This window comes from Borostomias antarcticus, assembly GCF_949987555.1.
Source record: "Borostomias antarcticus genome assembly, chromosome: 21".
In the NCBI taxonomy this organism is placed as follows: Eukaryota; Metazoa; Chordata; class Actinopteri; order Stomiiformes; family Stomiidae; genus Borostomias; species Borostomias antarcticus.
The window spans coordinates 15,989,191-16,012,679 of NC_140254.1; the positions used below are offsets into that span (position 1 = coordinate 15,989,191).

The following is a 23,489-nucleotide window of genomic DNA, read 5'->3' on the forward strand; positions in this document are numbered from 1 at the left end:
GGTGGATCATAACGCGCTGGATGAGAGCGTTGCGGTGATTGGTGGGTGGCTCATATGTGCTGGATGAGAGCGCTGTCCGCCAATCGCCTAGATATTGACAGAGCTGGGGCACTTCAAATGACGTGTATAGTACTACTGTATGCCATCGCTCCATGATGCCTTGATAGATAGTGGTTGGATCACTTACTTACCAATAGTCTACAATCTAATCAGTTTATGATTTATGGGGACGCCTACCCCATGGTTGGTAGGTAGGTAGGTAGTGTACTGTATTATTTATCATGGCTTGGGGACTAGGGGGGTGTTATCAGTGATCCATATGAGCCCTTCCTCATATTACACTGGCCTAATGTATGATTAATCACCCTGGTTGGGCTGAAGGGAAGTAGGGAACCCTATCCCCGCTGGGCCACATCCCAGCTCTTCATCATACATCTCAACAATGTTTATTTGTCATGTACAAGATACAGGTACCATGTACTGTACAATGAAATGCTCAGTACAATTAAATTCTCAGTGTTGGGCTGGAAAACTATATCAGCAAGGTACAAATCTACTCCTATTTTCTTTTTTGAGCACTCATATGTGAATTTCATAAACGTACGAGATACTGTGAGCAAATATCCAGAGCAGTTGGCGCCATCAGAGTAGTGCTGACTTCCTCCTACCTCTCTCCCACGCTCATTTCCCCTGATATCAGGGTCAGCAGGACAGACGACCGCCGAGGACCGACTCTGACCTACATGCGCATACGTACCTCCAGATCTGGCTCCACACAACAAGTCTACAACTGACTTGATGGTTTTCTGAAATGTGGACCATGGGTCCAGCTAATCCTGGATGTACAGTAGTAAGTCATCTTGCCACTTGATTCCCCCCCTGCTGCAGAAGCTCTATGGCTGTTTACTTAAAAGGCTACTCTGTCATTGAATTATGGGCCGAGGTCACTGAGCAGCTAGCGTTCCTTTCTTTGCTTCACTTCTCCCAGTAGTATGAAGGTGAAGTTACACAATGAGAGGCTAGAAATCATATTCCCTTTCAGAACTGTTGAGGCAATTTTCTGGTGGAGTTACTTTCTCACGAAAAAACATCACAGAGCTACCTTGAGAGCTACCTTGAGATAACACTAAACACGTGAAATACATATAAAATACTTTATTAATAAAACGATAAAAGCATTGCCAAGTTACATACATAAGTGAGTTTCATAAAACGAGTGTGACAATCTACTGCAGATGCTGAGGTCCTCCTCACTAAACCTGACCAGCAGTAAAGGGAGGGTCTCTCGCTGGACAGTGTGACTTAATGTAAAAGCCTGTCTAGTTTACTGGTCTGGCCCCCGGTGCTGCTGGCCAGGTTTGGGGGCCCAGTGTGGCATTTCGCTGGTGCTGTGCTTGGCTACCTAAGGTCGGAGGTCAGGGAGTCTAGGACTGGCAGGACACTAAGCAGCGTGGAGACTGCCGGTGGAGGCAGACAACACCTGGCTCTGGCTGTTGCCGCTAGTCCTCCTCCCCCTCCGACTCTGACTCTACAGGAGAAACAAGGGTCACATGGTGGTTAGGGTCAAACGGCTCCCCCTGGTGGTCGTGACAGTTCTACCTACACCTGGTGTAGACGACACAGAGCTGTCCTAATGCCGGTAACAAAGTCCTTACCTTCCTCAGCATTCTGTAGCCACTCCACAAACTTCTTCATCTGCTCTAGAAAGACGCTCTTCCCTTTGGCGGCGTGGGCGTCTTTGTACCACCTCAGAATGGCCTCCTCACTCAGCACGTCGGCTGGAGGAGAGGAGCAGGAGGAGCAGAGTCGAAGATTAACGTCCAACGGAAAAGAACAGAGACATGACCCTGGCCTATGCTGACCGAATCCCATCACCTGACACTGGCGGGGGTGATACACCAACCTTTGTAGAAGAGCATGACTATCTTGGAGAAGGACTTCATGAAGTGGATGTTGTCGTAGCAGTACTCCTGGATCTTGGTGAGGAGCAGCAGCTGGGACTGGCCCTGGGTGCTGAACACCGCCAGCAGAGGGGCATAGTGCTGCAGGGTCCAGACAGGAGGAAAACCTATTAACATTACTGTGCTACATATACGCAACTCGCTACATGCACACCTCCAGGGCCTTGAAGTGGGCTGGAAAGGTTATGGCGACCCCTCCCACCCTTATCATGACCAAGACCTCATGCCGCAAAAACAGATTATTCCCCATGGTTACCAGCCGGATCAACACGGCTTGTGTCCCCCTCTGACCCCGCCCCCCCCCCCCCAACATTGTCTCTACTTACCACTTCTGTACTGTACATAGGCACTGCACACACATTGTATACAGAATATAAAACATTGCACACACATTAACACTCTGTACACATACCTTATATACACACATTGCACACCATTTTGTGTTTTGCACTGCTCATTTGCACTGTCCTGTCTTTGCACTGTCCCGTCTTGTCCTTGTACCCTGTCTAATGATCTCTACCCATCAGAGTTATGCACCAACTGACCAGAACAAATCTCTAGTATGTGTAAAAAATAAAATAAATTCTGTATAAAACAGATGGATAAAAGATTCCTGGTGAGAGAGAAACGTGTGACTGTCTGGAACCAGGGACATTCACAGCAACGCAACGCCCAGCGCCAATATCTCCACACGGTCTCCATGGAGACAGCATTCACCTGTCAGCTGTGCTGAGAACATGCTGTTCCACAGGAGGGGGGATTAAGGCTGTGACAGACTCAGGCTGTCTGAGGGGCAGGGGAGAAAATAAAAAAAAAGGGTCTGGTCTGGGTCTGCTTCTGGTCTGCTTCTGGTCTGGGTCTGGTTGTTTCTCCAAAACAATAAAACAGATTCTGATTCTATGCCTGCACTCCAGGTGTGCTATATACAGGTTATACCTCCTCTCCAGGTATAGGGGGACAATGGGCCACAAACTGTCCAGTATTCAGTGTAGCGTTTGAGGTGATTTGTGGCGTGGACGGCGGCCCGGCGGGGATAGGAGGAAGTGTGTGTACCTTGAGGTGCTTGAGCGCCTGCTCAGTGACCAGCTCCTCCTTCTTGTTCCACTCCACGGCGTTCATCAGGCAGGTCCACAGCAGACCCACTACCGCCTGCTCCTGCAGGTCACTCCTCCTCATCTCCTCCTTCACGTACACCTCCATCTGCACAGGCATGGGAACACTCACCCGTTACTGTCTGGGTAGCTACTGCAACAACACACACACACACACACACACACACACCTACAGTACCTACTGTACTTAAGCATAATTCAGTGTCTATTTCACTAGGAGATTGGTCACATACAGCAGGTAACAGTACACCATGCCAAAAGCCCCCTGCGGTATACTTGCCGTGTATATGCGTACAAGTGTGAATTTTGCATCGTGTTAATTTCTGAGGACCTGCGCGGCCAACCGCAGCCAATGCTTCAAAGGAACGCAGGAGACGCACTGTAGCCATGTTTTGTATGTGTAAAGCGTAGTTAAAAGCAAGTGTAGCGCGGGCTGAAGAGGTGCGTTACCTCCCGTAGGGGGCACTCCTGAGACAGACGCTCCTGCAGCTCCTTCTGCAGCTCCTTGCGTGTTCCCAGAGTTTGCTGCACGCGCAGGAAGTCAGACAGCTCCTTCAGTCCGGCCTCGTTGAAGTACTTGGAGAAGTGCTCCACATTCTGCTTGTTGGCAGGAAACAGCTCCTGAAACGGTTAGAGAGATAAGAATGTAAAATTGAACATGGACCGGGATGGCCAATTCAATCATTATATTTCCCTGTTCTCAATCTGTCCTCTCAGCCTGTAAAGAAACTCAGCCATGGACCAGGTATACTGAGCTTCAGCAAAACAGCTCCCCCATGTGGCTAAAGTAGGCTAGCATTCAATAAACAATTAAATAAATTAATTCTGCATATATATATATATATATATATATATACTGCTCAAAGAAATTAAGGGAACACCAGTCATCAATCATCATCGTGGATCTCCATGAACGAAATAATGAAGTTGAAAATCTTTATTGATTACATTGTGCAATTTGCCAAGAACAAAATGACGGTCAATGGAAACCAAAATCATTAACCCATTGAGGGCTGGATGTGATTAAGTGTGAGTAAGTGTTCCCTTAATTTTTTATGGCATTGTATATGCACCCAAAGAACACAAACTATTGCAAAAGCATGTTTAAACAGCCTTGGTAGCAGGGGATAACAGTGAGATGCCCTACTGGCTGCCCTTCACATGGGAAAACATAGCAAGAAAATTCAATATATGTCTTAATGAGTGCTCTGTTAGTGGATAAAATGTGATGCAGTGCCTTATTGGTGCCCTTCCAATGGTCTAAACCTGACATTCCTTATGGTGTCCTTCCACAGGTAAACGGTGCCGTAATAAAGTGCCCTCTATGCTGCCACTACATGACAGTGTCCCAAAGCCTGAGTCTGTCACAGCCTTAATCCCCCCTCCTGTGGAACAGCATGTTCTCAGCACAGCTGACAGGTGAATGCTGTCTCCATGGAGACCGTGTGGAGATATTGGCGCTGGGCGTTGCGTTGCTGTGAATTTCCCTGGTTCCAGACAGTCACACGTTTCTCTCTCACCAGGAGTCTTTTATCCAGGCTGGCCTTCCTCAGAGCAGAGGTGACTGAGTTGGCGTCTTTCTCAGCCATCCAGGCCTTAAACATCTTCACTGCGAATGACGCAGAGATACCTGCCAAATTCAAGTTCAAGAGTGTGAATGGCACATGCGGTATTTATCCCTCCATGAGCACACACACACACACACACACACACACACACACACACACACACACACACACACACACACACACACACACACACACACACACACACACACACACACACACACCTACAATTTCACAAATGCACACAACTGCACACCTGCACACACAGACACCCGCACCCACATCCACATCTACCCCCCCACCCACACACACACATACGCACCTTCCTTGACAACGTTGTTGCTGAAGAGGCTTGTGAGGATGGCCGGGGGCAGCGTTCCGCTGGCCAGGAGGACGCCGGTCAGCATCGCCAGCTTGGTCCGCTCAGACTCACTGAAGGCTTTCAGGAAGAGCAGCAGCTACGCAGGAAATCAACACATGGCACAGGAAGGGAGGATGAGGATAGCAGACGTGTGGCTACGATGTCTTATCCCTATCACAGACCATCTCCGTTTTCCTTCTGAGAGTCTGTGTTCTGACGTGAGTTGCAAGCTTCTAACCGCAGATCCTCACCTTTTTGATTTCATCTTCGAAGGCCTTCTCTAAGTATTTGTATCGCCTGATAAGTTTATTGAAAACCTACAACGCACACACGCACACACGCACACACACGCACACACACGCACACACACAGAGAAACTCATTAGCCCAGATAATCAATGGCAGCCAAAGCAGATATCAATCTACTAAAAATGAGGGACAACATGTCAACAATCACAAACTTCACTCCACCAATGAGTAGGGGCAGAGAGAGAGAAAGAGAGAGAGAAAGAGAGAGAGAGAGAGAGAGAGAGAGAGAGAGTGGAGGAGTTTAAATTTAATCCCGATGGATTATATCAAAATTATGTCCTGGTGACACAGCAGATTGTGGGGGATTAGCAGGTCTGATGCCATTCACAGTGAGTACCAGGTGTACATGGAGGGGTCAGTCTCTAGTGAGTACCGTGTGTACATGGGGAGGTCAGTCTACAGAGTACTATGTGTACATGGGGAGGTCAGTCTACAGTGAGTACCATGTGTACATGGAGGGGTCAGTCTACAGTGAGTACCATGTGTACATGTGGGAGGTCAGTCTACAGATTACTATGTGTACATGGGGGGTCAGTCTACAGTGAGTACCATATGAACATGGGAAGGTCAGTCTACCTGAGCATAGCGTTTGAGGGAAGTGTGGTTCTCTTCGATGGTGAACACACAGTGGTCCGTCACCTTGGTCTTGTGGCCCTCGTCGATGCGCGTCCCTCCAGGAGCTGAGGCCGGGGGGAGAGCAGAGTCAGTCAGGGGGAGAGCAGAGTCAGTCAGGGGGAGAGCAGAGTCAGTCAGGGGGAGAGCAGAGTCAGTCAGGGGGAGAGCAGAGTCAGTCAGGGGGAGAGCAGAGTCAGTCAGGGGGAGAGCAGAGTCAGTTAGGGGGAGAGCAGAGTCAGTCAGGGGGAGAGCAGAGTCAGTCAGGGGGAGAGCAGAGTCAGTCAGGGGGAGAGCAGAGTCAGTCAGGGGGTCGAAGCTTTGATACCTTATCATGCCAACACAACTATTGAGAAACTACTCTAGCCATGTTGTTGTTCATTGGGTTTCATTGGCAGCCAGCCCTGAAGGGCCACTGTTACTGATGGGCGGTGATTAGCCAGTGGGAGGGCTCTGCCTGCCCTCACCGGCTGATGGATGGACAGTAAGCAGTCGGTAATGAGATTACACCATTACTGCAGGACACATCTCCACCACCCCAAACACATGCTACCTCAGGAGACATCTCCACCATCCCAAACACTATCTCAGGAAGATACACTGACACACTGCCTGCGATCCTTTATTTTATATTATATTATTTTCCTCTCCTTTCCCTTTCTTTTCATTTGGAAACAGAGCAATCATTATGAAATACATAGAACTTTCTTCTGATGATGCCAGTGACCCGTTGCATTAATCTCCTCAGTAGATTTATGACAACTCGAGGGCTTACAGCCCGGCCTGCTGCTGTTGCCTGGGCCCGCGGTCGCCATGCAGATCCATGTGTGCCAGGACGATCTGCGATGTACACTCTAGTACTTCCCTTGTAATATAAAAGGTTTCACGGTCATATTTACATGTGGATGGAATATACAGTACATGTCCTCCACACTGCCCTACACCATGTCCAAGTCACGCCAGGCTGCTTCCATTCAGAAAGACACACACACACACACACACACACACCCCACACTCAACGAGCACATACACACACATACTCACCGAGCATGCTCCCCGTGATGAGGATGTCAAAGAGGGTGTCGGCATAGCGACGGTAGTCCAGTCGTGAGCCTGTGACATCCAGGAACTTGGCTACAGCGTCCAGATCCCCGCCCGCTGCGTTGAGGCCCAAAACAATTGTGTCTCGGAAAACTGTCGGCTCAAACTTCTCTTTTTCATCTGTCGGGGGAGCAGGGAGTTAGTCATGACGTCTCCTGATGTCTCACGTGATCATGCTCTGTCCACTCTGACACAGCAGGTCAGGTCAGCTGAGTGTCTGTGTGGTCGATCTCTGAGCATGTTCTTTAGAGAGAGAGAAAGAGAGAGAGAGAGAGAGAGAGAGAGAGAGAGAGAGAGAGGGAGAAGGAACCTGTGCTGGCAGATCAGCCAACCAGTCAATCAGTCAACCAGTCAGTCAGACAGCCAGCCAGCCAGTTATCCATCCATCCCTCCACCCACCTATCCATCCATCCCTCCACCCACCCATCCATCCATCCATCCATCCATCCATCCCTCAACCCACCCATCCATCCACCCACCCGCCCATCCATCCATCCAGACATGCAGCCCTAACCCTAACCCTCAACAGACAGGAGCCTGTTAACACCATGGAAAGGCATGCCTGCCAAGCCGAAGGAGTCAGGAGAGTTTTCATGAGTTGTGGTGAGAGTCGTGTGTTATGATGGTGTGTGTGTGAGTTGATATGGGGTGTGTGTGTGTGAGAGAGTTAAAATGGTGTGTTTGTGAGTTGATATGAGTTGTAGTGAGAGTTGCGGTGTGTGTGTGTGAGTTGATATGAGTTGCCAGTGAGAGTTGTGGTGTGTGTGTGTGTGTGTGTGTGTGTGTGTGTGTGTGTGAGAGAGAGAGAGAGAGAGTATAGTATGTTCCTGTGGGGGGGACAATACTAATTATGAACAGTGAAAAAAAGTCACTTGTTTTGTATGGCAGCACAGCACCATATTATTTGTATCGTTGCCAGCATATCTAGTAAACGCGGGTGTGTGGACGTGCGACAGCTGTCGGAGGCACTCACCCCTCTTCCTGGTTTTGAACCGCTGGCCTGTAAGCACTGGCTTCTGCTGCTTACCGGTATTCATAAACGTCCTGAGGGAAACACACGACACAGTCGAGCTGATCAGATCTCCCTCAACCCTGCTGCAGCGTTAACAGAATTAAAACAACACGCTACTTCAGAATAGATCTGCTTAAATTAATAATATCCCATCCAGTAAATAATTATTTATATACAACAAATATGACACATATGACACAGTGGTAGTAAGCAGCAGTATACAAGCAAACATTACACAGTCTTAACACTAGTGTGCTTTGACTTCAGACCAGCTCAGTGGCCTTGTGGTTAGAGTGTCCGCCATGAAATTGGGAGGTTGGGGTTTCGATTCCCCGGCAAGTCATACCCAAGAATGTAAAAAATGGTACCTAATTCCTCCCAAAGAATGTAAAAAATGGTACCTAATGCTTCCCTACTCGACACTCAGCATCAAGGGTTGGATTGGGGATAAGTCCATGTGACATACTAGTGTCCTTGTACATCAAGCTGCCTCACGCTAAGGAATCAGGAGAGGGGCTCCTGCCCTATGGGCCACTAGGCTCGAGAACCATTGGTGCTTTGACTTCACCGTAGGTTTTCACTGACTCTACAACCACAACACCGTGTATAACTAAGTTAACGATCTCAGATCTCTCTGCTTACCAGCGTTGAGTTCCTCCTACCACCAGGTTAGGCTGAGTTTTAACTGTCTGAGCGGCATCCTGCCCACTAGACTATATAAAGCGGACTCATCTACTGTATACAGTATAAACTTCAGTCTCTCACCCTCTCGCTTGTATTGGCGGGACACGTATCGTATTACAGCAAGGACATGTCTAGCCATGGCTAACACACCTCAAACATGCACGCACGCACGCACGCACGCGCACACACACACACATGCGCGCGCACACACACACACACACACACACACACACACACACACACACACACACACACACAGACCTCTCTCTCTCTCTCTCTCTGTGCGTGTGTGCATGTCTTTAGCTTGTTTTCCAGTGTGTTGTCTAACAGCAGCTGTGTACAGTGTATCCTCAGGTCAGGACAGGTCCTGGAGGAACACTTCCCCAGAGACCCACTCTGTTTCCCCCAGGGAAAACACACAGAGCTGGGCTGGGAACCAGCAGCTGACTCTGACCCTGGAGGCCCATGGTTGTGCGAACAGTGTCAACAAGGTGTGTGTGTGTGTCTGTGTGTGTGTGTGTGTGTGTGTGTGTGTGTATGTACTGTATAGGTCTAGCTTGGGGTGCCTGTGCCTGGTTTCAGGACTATTTGTCCGGAAGATGACAATGCATGAAGTCGGGTAGCTTTCAATCAGACTTCCTGCCCTTGACTAAGGGGGTGCCTCAGGGATCGGTGCTGGGCCCTGTCCTCTTCACCAATTATATTAATTATATTGTCTCCTCTTTAAGTGGTAGTAAGGCTCATCTATATGCTGATGACACTGTTGTCTATAGTATTACAGATTCTGTACAGAAAGCCCCCGAGAACCTACAGCTATCTCTCAATATGCTCCAAGAAGCTCTCACTAATCTCAAACTTGTCCTTAATCCCAGCAAAACCAAATTCATGCTCTTCTCTAAATCTAGAGCTATTGATTATGGTAGGCTCCAACTACTAACGGATAATGGCTCACCTATTGAAAGAGTCACAGAATATAAATATCTCGGTCTGTGGTTGGATGATAAACTCTCATTCAAGGTTCATGTCAACACTCTAGCTTGCAAACTAAGACAAAAAATTGGCTTCCTATACAGAAACCGTTCCAGCTTCCCTATGTTCTGTAGGAAGAGAATTGTCCAAGCTGTCTTCTTGTCAGTATTGGACTATTGTGACACAATTTATAGACATGCCTCTGTGACAACATTGAAACCCCTCGACACTGTTTACCATTCCGCTCTGAGATTTATTACAGGCGATAGTTATGACACACACCATTGCATTCTTTATGATAAAGTTAGCTGGCCATCTCTGTCTTCAAGGCGTAACTATCACTGGTTTATGCACGCCACTATCCACGCTACGGGCCCCACAACTCAGCCCCTGAGTGGGCTAGAGACACACGGTCTTCACCGGTGGAGTCAGGTAGGTGGCCCGGAGAGGGGTACACTGTCCCCGACTGGCTCTGAACTGAGGGGGCGGAGTCTCACCACCACGCCACTATCAATGCCACAGAACCCACTTTTTAGCCCCTGAGTGGGCTAGAGACACATGGTCTTCACCGGTGTGTCCGGGTCGGTGGCCCGGAGAGGGGTACACTGTCCCCGACCAGCTCTGACCTGAGGGGGCGGAGTCTCGCCACCACGCCACTATCCACGCCACGGACCCCACAATTCAGCCCCTGAGTGGGCTAGAGATGCACGGTCTTCGCCGGTGGGTGCATGGAGATTGCCCGGTCCATAGTAGTTCTAGCAGTAGATGTTACATACAGCTGCAGCAGCTAGCCCACCTCACATTTTCTCCAGGAAATGTACTTTCTAGTTTTTTTTTTACTAGTTGGTGAATGTGAGAGTTAAAGAGGAAGTGTGCTATGTTGGACATTTAGCCCTATTTGTGGTCTGTCTACCATGAGCCTGAAACATAGAGACAGATCATTTCACTGATCGTTCCAGTATTGTGCTAGCTGCCGTTTTTATGCAGGCTCTCACTGGGCAACAATGGAAGTCATGGGGACACCCATAAATGCGGTGGAAAAACTATGATAAATGTGCTTTTCCAAGACGGCAAGCACAGGGTGTACAGTAATCTTCCTAGTCTCAGTATGCTCTCCTGTGAAATGTCTCGCAATCTGAATATTCTTACATGTTTGGCATGGCTTGGACATAAGTGTTCCCCTGGCACTTGTTTTCACTGCTCCCATGGAGGACTATGTGAAATTATGGTCACTATGTTTCAGGTTCATGGTAGACAGACCACAAATAGGGCTAAACATCCAAAATAGCACACTAACCCTTTAAAAGAGAGTGAATGATTCCCAGGTGCTCAATCTCAGAGCCCTGAAAAGTGGTGATACTGTAGATGGGTGGTTCAGTGGCTTAGATTTTGCATTCAAAAATGAAACGTTTCATTTTGTCAGCATTCAAAATGAGTTTTAGAATTACATACAGCGATGCTGCACCAGCCCACAGATCTCAGCGCTGGTCACTCAGCACTTCCTCACACAGAACAACGACACACACAAAGCACACTGAGAGTCAAGAGAACCAAAACATCCCCTCTCATTCAAACACCACTGACATATGTGACTGCCACTGGAGGCTTGGCCCTGATGTCTGCCAAGGCCATTTTTCAGTTTTTCACAGATTATGAAAGTGTAAATTGTAAGCTTTCAAATGATGTGCCATGCATTGAAATCTGCAAACATTTCTGTGAATGTTGGTACACCTGAAATCACTAAGCAGAAAAAAGGGCTTCAAAGATTCAGAGCTGTTCACACTTCTCACAGAACATGGATTTTGACAAAATAATGTGACAAATTTAGTGATCCTAAAAATATTTTTTGTTATTTTGAGTGGATTCTTTGCAACTTAAATTTTTATAATATGAAAAAAGGGAAAAAGAAGTATTTTGCCCTCTGGCGCATTTTGAGGATTGAAGACATTAGGACCAACCCTCCAGTGGTGGTCATATATAACCCTCACTGTTCAGCTTCCAATCAACCACTTTATGGACTGAAAAGAGAAATTGAAAGGAGATGCACTTGTGAGTTATCCTGAGTAGTAGTACACTGACTTCATGTTCCTACATTACATGCAATTATTGTAAGTAGCTTTGGATAAAAGCGTCTGCCAAATGACTGTAATGTAAAAAGATAAAGCCTGACATGCTTCATGATTCAAGCATCAGTCACCACCTTTTAGCATCTCAGCTCCTCACACAGTGGTTTCATCACATGTTCATGCCATGTGCATAGTTAGATAGTCATGTCACGGGCCCCCTGCCACAAACACAGGGGTGTGTGGGGGGTTATGGGGGGCTCCAATTGACATCCCGTGCCCAAAAATAACCTTCCCATTATTACCTTCCAGGAAGCCAACGCGGGAAAAAAACATGCAGGGAAACGTAGCAGTCTGATAAGGCAGTATTTGATAACAGAGCTGTCTGATAACAAGTTTGTGCAGTGATGACAGGCCTGTAACGTCCGAGAGAAGTCGTCACCCCACACCTCCATTGCCCCTCTACGCGTGCGTTATGCACTTGAATAAATGCATGAAGGGTCCAGTCTGTCACTGCAGGAGAGGACACGACTTGTCTCCATGCCGACCGGTTAGGTTGAACTGCCAGCCGAAAACTATCTGTGCTCAGAGATAGCCTATATATAAAGCAGCACTACCTGTCCACCTGCCTAGGTAATAAGCCTGGAGTGCAGCTCTCCTCAATCGCAACATTTTAGCAATATCCTTCAGTATTTCAGATGAAGTCTGTGGTCACCTGTCAATTCAGGATCACTTATGTGTGCGGTGGAGCTGTGTTTTATCAAAAACCAGTGACCTAGACCCTTTGTCTCATTATATTGAACTATAGGAACAATAGGATAGGCTACCCAGGAGCGAATGTAATCCATTGTTTTAAATACAAAATCACATTCAGTCTGCACTGTTGAACGAATTAAATATAGCCTTCGTTGTAAATGCACATAAACATGAGGCCATGAGGTCTGGGATGCTCTGATTCAGACAAACAAAACATTTACATTCTCTGTTCCCATAATTAAACTATGCGTAATCAAACTGGAGTGAACTCCTAATAACGGCACAAGTAGGCTACATCGTCTACAAGCTCAGCTATCTATCAAATCTGACCTTTATTGAATGACAATTAACTGTAATTAATGTGTCAACTTTACAGTGAGACCAAAGAAAACATAAACAACTTACCTGACAGTGGTTGAATCTACAAGTCGAGGGTTAGGAAGCGACGAGGTGCAGAACAACTGATCCTCATCAACGAGAAACCAGTCTGCTAAATACAGCTTTAAAATCACTGTGTAGGGGAGACCCAGCCTGCGACAGACGTAGCTGACATCAAAAAACACTTATACGCACAATCATAAATATCATATTAGCAAGTAGGCCTAGTACTACCTCTGAAAAAAAACATGCTGCATGGGCTATGAATAATATTTGGTGATTTTTAGTCAGTGAACTATCTGGCACCCCTGTCTTTTTCTTAGTGGTGTCGTCCCGGGATAATGTCCCCTAGTGACAGTATGGTGAACTGGTGGAGTCTGAGTTTAACATGGATGTATTAATAAAACAGGAGTTTAGTCATCTTCACACCTGTATTCAGATAGAACCCCTTCAGACAATAGCCTACTGTTCACTACTTTCACCGGTGCTTTCAGAATATAAAGAACCTTGCGCCCAGAGAATGGCAGCTCCAAAGATGGGAGATTTTTCAACTGCTGAGAGGGACATATTACATTATTACAGCAGGTACTAGGTCTTATTTTATACTACTAGGTCTTATTTTATTTTATTTTGTCAGTTTGTTTCGACTTTTTGAAATTGTCCTCTGTGACTTGACCTTTTTCATAATATAATCACTTATTTTCTATAAACATTATTTCGTTTTTACCCAGATATCACATGAAAACATAACTTCTGATACTGTAGATAACATTATCAGTTTGCTGTGGTGAGCTTTGACATTTTGTAATTACTGTTATTATTTTTAAATTGGCCTACAGTCTGAGTTTATTTCAGATGCACTATTGTAACGCTCTCCTGTCTGGCCTACCAAAAAAGGCAATTAGTCAAATCCAACTGATTCAAAATGCTGCAGCACGTATTCTTACAAATACCAGAAGGAGGTCTCATATCACATTAGTTTTAAAATCACTGCACTGGTTACCTGTCAGTTTTAGAATTTTAAGATTCTTTTATAAGTCTATAAGTCATAACAATACATACATAATCAAGCACCTAAATAGGCCTACACGTCAGATATGCTTTTAAAATGTACACCTACAGTAGTAGGTCCCTCAGGTGCTCTGGCACTGAGCTTTAAATGGTTCCTAGAGTCAGGACTAAGAGGCATGGAGAGGCAACCTTCAGTTCGTATGTCCCCTGCCTTTGGAAGACCCTGCCAGAGGACCTGAGAATGTCTGGGACCATGGAAATCTTAAGCGAGATCTTAAAACATACCCTTTTAACATTGCTTTTACCATGTAATAACCTAGTGTTTCTTAATTAGCTTTCTCTGTTTTTATAGTTTTCATTCTATTTTACACTATATATTTATTTTACTTTGATTGTTTCTTTAAAATCTGTTCTCACTGTGTTTTTATGATTTATGTTTTCATCCATCTCTTTTTATGGAAAGCACTATGTGCTACATTGATTTGAGCAATCCTGTGAGGGTCAGCTGTCTGGATGAGGTATGGGGGGGTCAAATGTCACATTTATTTAGCACAATGCCAGACACACTCCTTCAACTACCACACACACCTCTTCAACTAGATATACCACACACACACTCCTTTAACTACCACATACAATTCTGCAGTTGGTTTATAAAGCACTGAATGGTTTACGGACAAAATATATTTCTGATCTGCTGCTATACATTTTGAACCATTCAGACCTCTCAGGTCGTCTGACACAGGCCTGCTTTCTGTCCCCAGAGTTAAAGCAAAACATGGAGAAGCAGTGTTCAGTTCTTATGTTCCACAAACTTCCAGTAAGTAGTAGCTTTTAAATCAAGACTGAAGACTTTTCTTTTGCCACTGCTTTTTATTAAATCAAATAATTATTCATTCATACACTGCACTGTAACTTTTATTCCTGTATTTTATTTTTCCTGCATTTTGTTTTAAATGTCATTTTTTTACATTTCATTTTATATGACCTTTTATGTGTTTCTTGTACTTTGTCTTGATGCTTTTAATGTCTCATGTAAAGCACTTTGAATCGCCTTGTTGCTGAAATGTGCTGTACAAATAAACCTCGCCTTGCCTTGAACGGTTTCTATACAGGGTGGAGAAAATAGCTGTTAATTGAATTTACAGTCAAATAATAAGTAGTGAATCAATATACAGTGACACCAGTTGCAGTGACTTGCAATCTTGTATGGTTGCAAAGTTAATCATACAGGAACATTTTGCAAATGTATTCTTTATAAGCCCTTCCTGGAGGCAGTAAAGCCAACCTTAATGTAGTGTTGCAGACTTCATTCTTGTCATAAGGCCAGTTGAGAGCAAGTACACTCTTTCCACGGATGAATATGGCATGACTAAAAACATTACACTCCAGGAGGAAGCTTTTTTTCCCTTAATAGAGTGTCTGGCTCCAGCGCTTATGAAAAAACGCAGGGAAAATGCAGTTTTGCCAGCAATGATTTGTGATTGGTCCCTGTGGTTGCAGCTTGATTGCATATTGTAGTGGAGAGAGTTGGGATCAGTTGCATTTTCCTGGAGCTGAGGATGGCTCGTCCACCCTTTCTGGTCAATGCATCAGACACACATATTTGATCATGGCAGATGATGGCGCACAGCTACCCCTGCCAGTGGAACATGGCTCTGCAACATGGAAGGATATGAGGGTATTCATTTCATGGTGGAGCTTGGATGGCCTACTGCCCTTTGCATTCCACATGAGCCTGTATGATCCACACTGGCTCTGCTTCAGGCTGCAGACAGTCACACCCCTGACACTTTGGGATGAGCTAAATATATCTGCCTGACTGAAGTGTAGCAGGAGTAGACAGAGTGGCAATGTAGAATAACAGACCTCTGGCCCAATGGGGACTCCATATAATAACATGAATGGAAATAATGAATTAAGTATGTATTACTCATTTATAAGTACAAGTACTCATTTATAAGTGCAAGTATGGACATTTATAAAACACTTATAAGTATGAAGATTTAGGACATTTATAAGTATGTAGGAAGGTTCAGAGTCCAAAGAGTGGAGTTCGGCGCGTTTCAGTAGAGGGTTTGGTGCTCAACAGTTGAGGACAATATACTGTATACTATGGAGAAAGGTTTACCTGCCCAGGTAAAACTCTCTCCATATTATGTTGGAAGGTTATTGTCTGACTGCCAAAATACAGCACACCTTGTGACTGTCACACAGACATGAAGACTTTACTAGACACATATCTAAACACTCTCTGCTGGGACCAGTTATGGAGTCAGAGTAGGAGGTAGGTGGAGCAGCAGGACATGGACGAGGTGCTGGCCATGAAGCTGGATGCGCTGGTCAGGAGGTGGGGGCGGAGCTCGGGGGGAGAGAGTGTGGATCCAGATTGGGTGACCGGGGGCATGCACAGTGGCACGATCAACATTCTGGCTTGTAAACATTTATGTAGCTCAGATTAGGGTACGGTTACAGTAGTTTTTTCCCAAGTGAATAGAAATCAATAGAAAACCAGCTAGTATTATCTTGATACTGCAATTTGTTTATTTTTTAAATTTACCCCTAATGTTTTGTGATTATACCCTCAAAGGCTGCTGGGAGGGCGATGGCTTTTCACAGTACCAGGAGAAGTTCATTCAGAGCAGCATCTGGAGGTTTCCATACTGCGAGGCGACACTTCCTCAGCAGTTGGTGCGGAGCGGCGCCCCTGTGGAGATTGTAAGTGAGCTTCTGTCATTTTTCTAACAGATTGATGCTGCAGGCTCCTCTTCTGTCTTCTTCATTTGCTTCAACACTGAGGACACCCTGCCCTCACCATCTCTGCTTCTTATAGTAATTAGTTTCATGCTTGTCAGTAATTTGCAAGATTCCTCCACTCGTCTACTGTATCTACTTATTTTTCCATTAGTTTCCAGGGCAGTGACCCAAGCTCTGACGGGCCAGATGGCTTCTGTGTGTGTTGATTTCTGCACCACGTATGGAGAGAAGAGGTGCTCCCTCTGCAAAACAGTGATCTCACAGTCTATCCTCCTGGTTCTCCCAGGTGACTTACTGCAGCTGAGATAAAGAGATAAAAATCAAGTATTTATCTCACTCTTTTCTTATTTTATTGTATTTTATTATACCATTCTATTTGATCTTACTTCTTTTATGGTTTTCTATTTTCTATTACGTCTTAATTGATGTTTTCGCTTTCAATGTCTCTTTTATAATGCACTTTACTATATCTCAATTGTTATTTAAGTTTTTATTTTAAATGTCTTATTTGTAAAGCACTTTGCACTGCATTCTATGTCACGAAAGGTGCTCTATAAATGAAATAATAAATAAATAAATAAATAAATAAATAAATAAATAAATAAATAAATAAATAAACAAACAAATAAATAAATAAATAAATAAATAAACAAACAAATAAATAAATAAATAAATAAATAAATAAATAAATAAATAAATAAATAAATAAATAAATAAATAAATAAATAAAGCTTGTCATCTCAGAGGCTTCACTGGTTCACTCATAAGAAGCTGTGCGGGGCCCTGCAGGAGCAGCTGGCGGCTCCAGAAATGGACACCCCTGGGCTGGGGGAACTCAGAGGCGAGCACCCCTACTCCTCAGGGGCCTCATTTATCAAAGAGCGTGTAAATTCTGGTGTAAAAGAGGGCGTACGACGAAAACGCGGAAAATGCACAATGTAGCGTACGACGAGAATATTTACACGCTTTTCGGATCTATCAAAAAGGTCGTACGCCCTTTCCTGCACGAGAAATCCGAGACGGGCGGAGAATAGAGTGTACGCGCACGCGCCCCGTGTTCCGCCCTCTCCACGCCCAAATCCAACCATATATGGTCAAAACTATGACAGCGTGTCGGGGATACCCCGGAAGGACATAATATAGCGTGGAGCATTAGGACAGACAAACGCGGAAAGAAGAGAAACTTTTCGGAGACGGAGGTGCCTGTGCTTGTTGGTGAGGTCCACGCGAGGAAAGAAAATCATCTTCGGAAGGTAAGCTATTTGTACGAGCCTACATTTGTCTGATTGCTCCTAGTTTAGGTAGCCTACTGTATGTTCGTGCATCCTGTATGTGGCGTAGGCTACACGGACATGCTGTATTATGTGTGAGGAAAGCAAACATTCCACACATTCTGTGGTAGGCTATGATTGATTTAGGACCAAAAACAGGGAACGATAACACAGATGACCACTTCATAATGTTAGACCACATGAAACATTTTCCCCTCTGGGAAATGTAGACTCTCATCTAAATCACCCGGTAAATCACACTTAAGCATTTATTTGGCTGCCAACAGAAAAACATATCAATTGAATATGGCTACACAATGAAATGTTTCATGCATAATCAAGTTAACAGACAAACTCAAAGAAAATGACTGAAATTGTTTCTCCAGACTCTGACGTGGGGTGGGACTCAGAGGAGGGGGAGTCTGCAGTGGTCCTTGACCTGACGGTCGTGCCCCCGCCGGTTGCAGCCTCTACATCCAGCGCCACAACCTCCAGTGCCTCCACCTCCAGCGCACCGGCCTCCACCTCCAGTGCCATCTCCAGCGCCTCCGTCTCCGTCTCCACCGCCCACGCCTCCACCTCCGGCTGCCAGCGTCCCTGCCTCAAGGTTCCCTGAGGGCTGGGCTTCCTATCAGATGCTGTGCTGGAGGCTCATGACCCTAGAGGCCCAGAGGGAAATGGCAGAAGGGATTGGGGCAGTTGTGGGGCAGTTGTGCAGCAGTTGGTGGAGGTCACCACACTACACCACCAGAGCCAACAGGACATCCTCACTGCACTTCATTCCCTCACACATGCTGTCACGGACCTCACACTGTCACTCACTACCACACTCACGGACCTCACACATTCACTGACAAACGCACTCACACACCTCACACAGTCACCCACCAACAGACAATAAAATGGTAGAAATGTGAACCTTACTTGTTTGTGTCTTCATAGCTGGCGCATGACCTCAGTGTGGGCCCTTTGGCCCCGCTGGTAAACCTCATGACGGGGAGGGGGCTGAGGGCTTGGGTCCTCATTTTGTGGTGGGGTCTTGACTGGTTCTCATTCTTATCAGCTTTGAATATACATCTTGGCAAACATAACAGAATGATGTACAAGGAGGGGACAGATACCTAGTGAAAGTACTATTGGTTGCTAGTAAAAAGACAATAATGAGGGCTTGGTATAAGGTGGAACCCCCAACCAAGGAGCAGTGGTGGGTGTTGTGGAGGAGATTTATGAGATTTATTTATGCATTGAGGATGCAGGAAGGAAAGTTTGAAGGGAGATGGGAAAAATGGATGGATTATAGAAGGAAGTGTGATGATACCACTAGTATTAAAATAGTCATATTTGAGTAAGAAAAAAAAGCTGCATGGATGGAAGTACCCATTAGCTGTTATTGTAAGTTTTTATGTTTTATGGTATTGTCGTTGTATGGATGGAAAATGCTAATAAAGATTAAAGTAAAAAAGACAAAGAATATGTATCTTGGCTATGCACACACCAAGCCAGCCGTCACGCGCAGCGCCTGCCTCCAGTCTAGCCCCTACCCTGCTGTGCGCCAGGATGAATGAGTCATGCGTGGAGCCAGGCCACCGTGCCACTACACTTGTGATGAGCATGTCGGCGTCACATATGATTTGGGTATTTATAGTGTGCACATTTTAGCGATTCACATAGACGTATTCATTCACTGATGGTGTCCTTATGTGGGTGCAGTCGCCATCGCCGTCACCTCTTTGGAGTTCTATCTCGGGCCAGTAGGCCGAGTAGCGCCGGATTCATTTAGGCTCGCATTACGCACAGGAGGACTGTCATTTATATGCTTACCAAAGAGCAAACAGGTCCACATGATCACATATTAATGACAATCTAATTGGTCAATTATTGCCGTTTGATGGAGTGCCTGCATTAGGTGTGTGACATATAGCGCGGAAAGGTTTGGGACAGCGCATAGGTTCCGTGTTGGGGAACAAATCCATATCGGAGCATGAATGAGCCGGTTAGAGGACACGTCTAATCTTGCATTGCGATATATGTTTGTGCTGAATTGGCCTAGTAGCCTACATGATTGTGCGTTCATGAACTGTCGCTCTTATTCTCTCCGTCAAACATAGTAATTCACCGACGCACCACCGGCGTCGCCAGTTCCCCCTGTGTTCAAGAAGGGCGTAGAACACCGTGTAAATCGGTACGCCAACTGGAGAGGTGTCCTACAAAAGCGCGGAGAAAGGCGACTAAATTTTCGCCCTTACGGCTTGATAAATCGCAATGTGGGGGGGGCAAATGGCGTACGCCTGAACTCGCGAAAAAGACCGTGTAAAAGAAGGCGTACCTCAATGATAAATGAGGCCCCAGGTCTGTATGTGGTTTACTGTGTGTGTGGGCCCCACCCAACTCTTCCCTTCGGTTCTGGCCCTGCTCTAGTGGATAACGAGACTGGCCTGGTGGAGGAGACGGTCAGCTTCTTCCAGGAGCTGTGTGTGAGAGCCGAGGAGGTGGCGACCGCTGCAGGCTGTCCGATGGAGCTGCTGGGCTGTCTCTCCTCCCCCCTGGTTGTGTAGACTTTTTATTTTTCTTATTTAATGTTTGCCTTTGATATTCATACAAATGAGAAACACAAATGAATTGATGTGCCGTATTTGTTTAATGACCTTCCTGTTCAAATGCCTCGTTGGAGCCTATTTAGATACAACTGCGGATAACAACCATATTTACAGAACAACATACCTGGACATAATATATACTGTGTTATTTTTAACACAAAAATTTTGTTTTCTTTGATTATTTTGTATAGCATATTTTTTTGTATATAATTTTTTTTGACATAACTTACCTCTTGTATGTAATACAAAACACTCCAGCCAAGACCAGGCAATCAACTAGTGATGCCCTGACCTCAGTGGTGCTGGGGAACCTCTCCTCCCTGGCTGGCAAACCTCCAAGTCACCTCAGTTGGTTTCAGAGAGCCTATTAGACATTCCCTTGTCATTAAAGAGTGCCTTTTGAGAGGGATTGAGAGCCTGTCTTGGCGTTTTGTTTCGACGCTCCTTCACAGAACCGCAGAAGTCACTGGTCCATATGTAAGCATAGTTAATGTATGCACAAAGAGCTTTCATTGCCTGGTCGGCAGAGACATTCTCAGATTTGAGTTATGACACTAGATGGCAGCTTTTCTCTTTTCAATATCCCTCCACTGATGCTGGTGGATGTGTCCTGTACAGTAAAGGTTTGTTAGTGTTCCACTCCTATCTTTTTTCAGTGTTTCTCTGCAGGTCTTTATTGAAACCCAACACCTGAGCTAATCTTAGCAGTATTTTGGACTGCTTGAAGACATCAAGTGCTGGATGGCACAAAACTTCTTGCAGCTAAATAAAAGCATGACTGAAGTTTTCCTATTCATTCCCACTGACTCCACCAAATTGATCTCCAGCAGCCTACACAATCTGTCCAATCCACTCGTCAAAACCCATGTCAAAAACCTTGGTGTGATATTCGACTCCGCCTTCAAGTTTGACAAGTAGGTCAATGCAGTAGTGAAAACCAACTGTTTCCAGCTCCATAATATTGCCAAAATCAAGCCTTTTCTCTCATCTGGAGATCTTGAGAAAGCCATCCATGCCTTCATATCCTCCCACTTAGACTATTGCAATTCCCTATATATGGGGATAAGTCAGTGGTCCCTGTCCTGCCTGCAACTAGTCCAGAATACTGCTGCCAGGCTCCTAACCCAGAAGAGAGACCCAGAAGAGAGATCATATCAGCCCTGTTCTGGCCTCTCTCCACTGGCTTCCAGTGTGGTTCAGAATTGAAGAATTGGAAGGAATTCCTCATGATCCAAAGCATACCACCTCACCAGTGAAGCATGATGGTGTTAGTGTTATGGCGTGGGCATATATAGCTGTCAATGGAACTGGTTCTTTTGCATTTATTGATAATGTGAATGCTGACAAAAGCAGCAGGATGAATTCTGAAGTGTTTCGGGCAATATTATACAACGGTTAGTTTTGGTTCTTGATTCTGATTGGCTGGAAGCCGTGTTAAAATACTTTGTAACACACACCTGGGACCGCATATCATTCCATTTTCAGTACTAATGCGCCTCCCATTTGATCCAATGTAGTTGTTGCTTGGCAACCCTTTTTTTAGGGGAACTATTTTGCTCGGCGGAATTGAGGGAATGATGCTTCGTTTTGAATAAATGTTAATATTTTACATTGCTGTGTGTTTATTTTACACTAATAGCTGTAGTAACCGTTGTATAAAAGCAATAAACCACTTGAGGCCGTGTGTTATAGTGATTTTATAACAGCTAGGGGGGTTTTAGGCACTCCGCTTCACGTCATGCTTAACAATGCCCCCTAGCTGTTATAAAATCACTATAACACACGGCCTCTCGTGGTTTATTGCTTAATTATCTGCTCATATTCCGCCAAATGCTTCAGAACTGATTGGACGGCGCTTCACAGTGCAGATGGAAAATGACCTGAAGCATACTGTGAAAGCAACCAAAGAGTTTTTCAAGGCAAAGAAGTGGAATATTCTGCAATGGACAAGTCAATCACCTGACCTGAATCTAATTGAGCATGCATTTCACTTGCTGAGACAAAACTGAAGGGAAACCACCTAAAGAACAAGCTGGAACTGAAGACAGTTGCTTCATTTCAAATCCATTGTGGTGATGTACAAAATGTAGAAAATTGCATCAATGCCCAAATATTTATGGACCTAACTGTATATTCATGTACCAATTCTCATTTCAATGACAAATTCCAACAGAAACAAATTGACATTTGTGATTTACCATGCATTATCCAGTCATGCAGAAAATAGTCCTTCATGGACATGATCTTTAAACATCAAGTAAACACTTTTATTCATAATGACATTAAACAAACGGTGGATTTATAGTATCTCTCCATGAAGTAACATCTTCAGTGTAAGCATGATCGGGTTTCACACCAAGAGAACAGGAGCCTGCTCAATCTCCAGACCTTCTCACACATGGAGCAGATCCTACGGCGATGCTCGTCTCTTCTATAGTCCTCCCTGCTTCCTGAGAGCTTTGTTACCGCTGTTCCGCGGCCCTGGGTCCCATGGGAGAACACTGTCCCCTGCTGCTCACAGGCCTGCTAACGAGCATGGCCCCTGTCATGTCGCCTGTCAATAGAACCATAACTCACCCCCCCCTCCTCCCCCACTGCCTCACATCCCTGCGTTTCCCTCCTATTATCTCTCTCTCTCCTTGCCTATATGTCACACTCACTCAAGGCTTCAGGGGGCAAAGAGGTGGATCTCAAGTTTCCGTTTTCTGAGATGTAAAAATTAGCGAATGCTGCACCGGCTCATATAACTTTGATATTCTTCTTTCTTTCAAGCCCCCAAGGTTGTTCTCCTCCGTACCAGCCCCCCCCCCTCACCTCAGCCTGCACCCCTTCCACTACTAAATGACTAACACGGCTTTTTGGGGTAATAAGAGATCATTTTGACAGCAGGGCTTTTAAGGAAGAAAAAATTACGGGAAAAAAAGCTTTCGCCTGAACAATAGTGGCATGAGCTGGACAGTTAGAGAGTGGA

The 23,489-nt window shown here is 45.4% G+C and overlaps 1 protein-coding gene across 1 annotated transcript; it reads right to left on the reverse strand.

Annotated features, from left to right (window-relative positions):
* Positions 1 to 1,499: 1,499 nt before the first annotated feature.
* Positions 1,500 to 8,060, reverse strand: bzw2 (basic leucine zipper and W2 domains 2; the record flags this gene model as incomplete). The annotated part of the gene is made up of 11 exons (XM_084454818.1): positions 7,994 to 8,060; positions 6,964 to 7,140; positions 5,884 to 5,987; positions 5,251 to 5,316; positions 4,961 to 5,096; positions 4,594 to 4,703; positions 3,524 to 3,694; positions 3,015 to 3,161; positions 1,904 to 2,042; positions 1,656 to 1,778; positions 1,500 to 1,528 (listed from the first exon to the last, which is right to left on the reverse strand). Exons 1-11 carry the CDS (start codon positions 8,055 to 8,057, stop codon positions 1,500 to 1,502), a joined length of 1,266 nt encoding a protein of 421 aa, XP_084310944.1. The 5' UTR covers positions 8,058 to 8,060.
* Between the last annotated feature and the right edge of the window lie 15,429 nt (positions 8,061 to 23,489).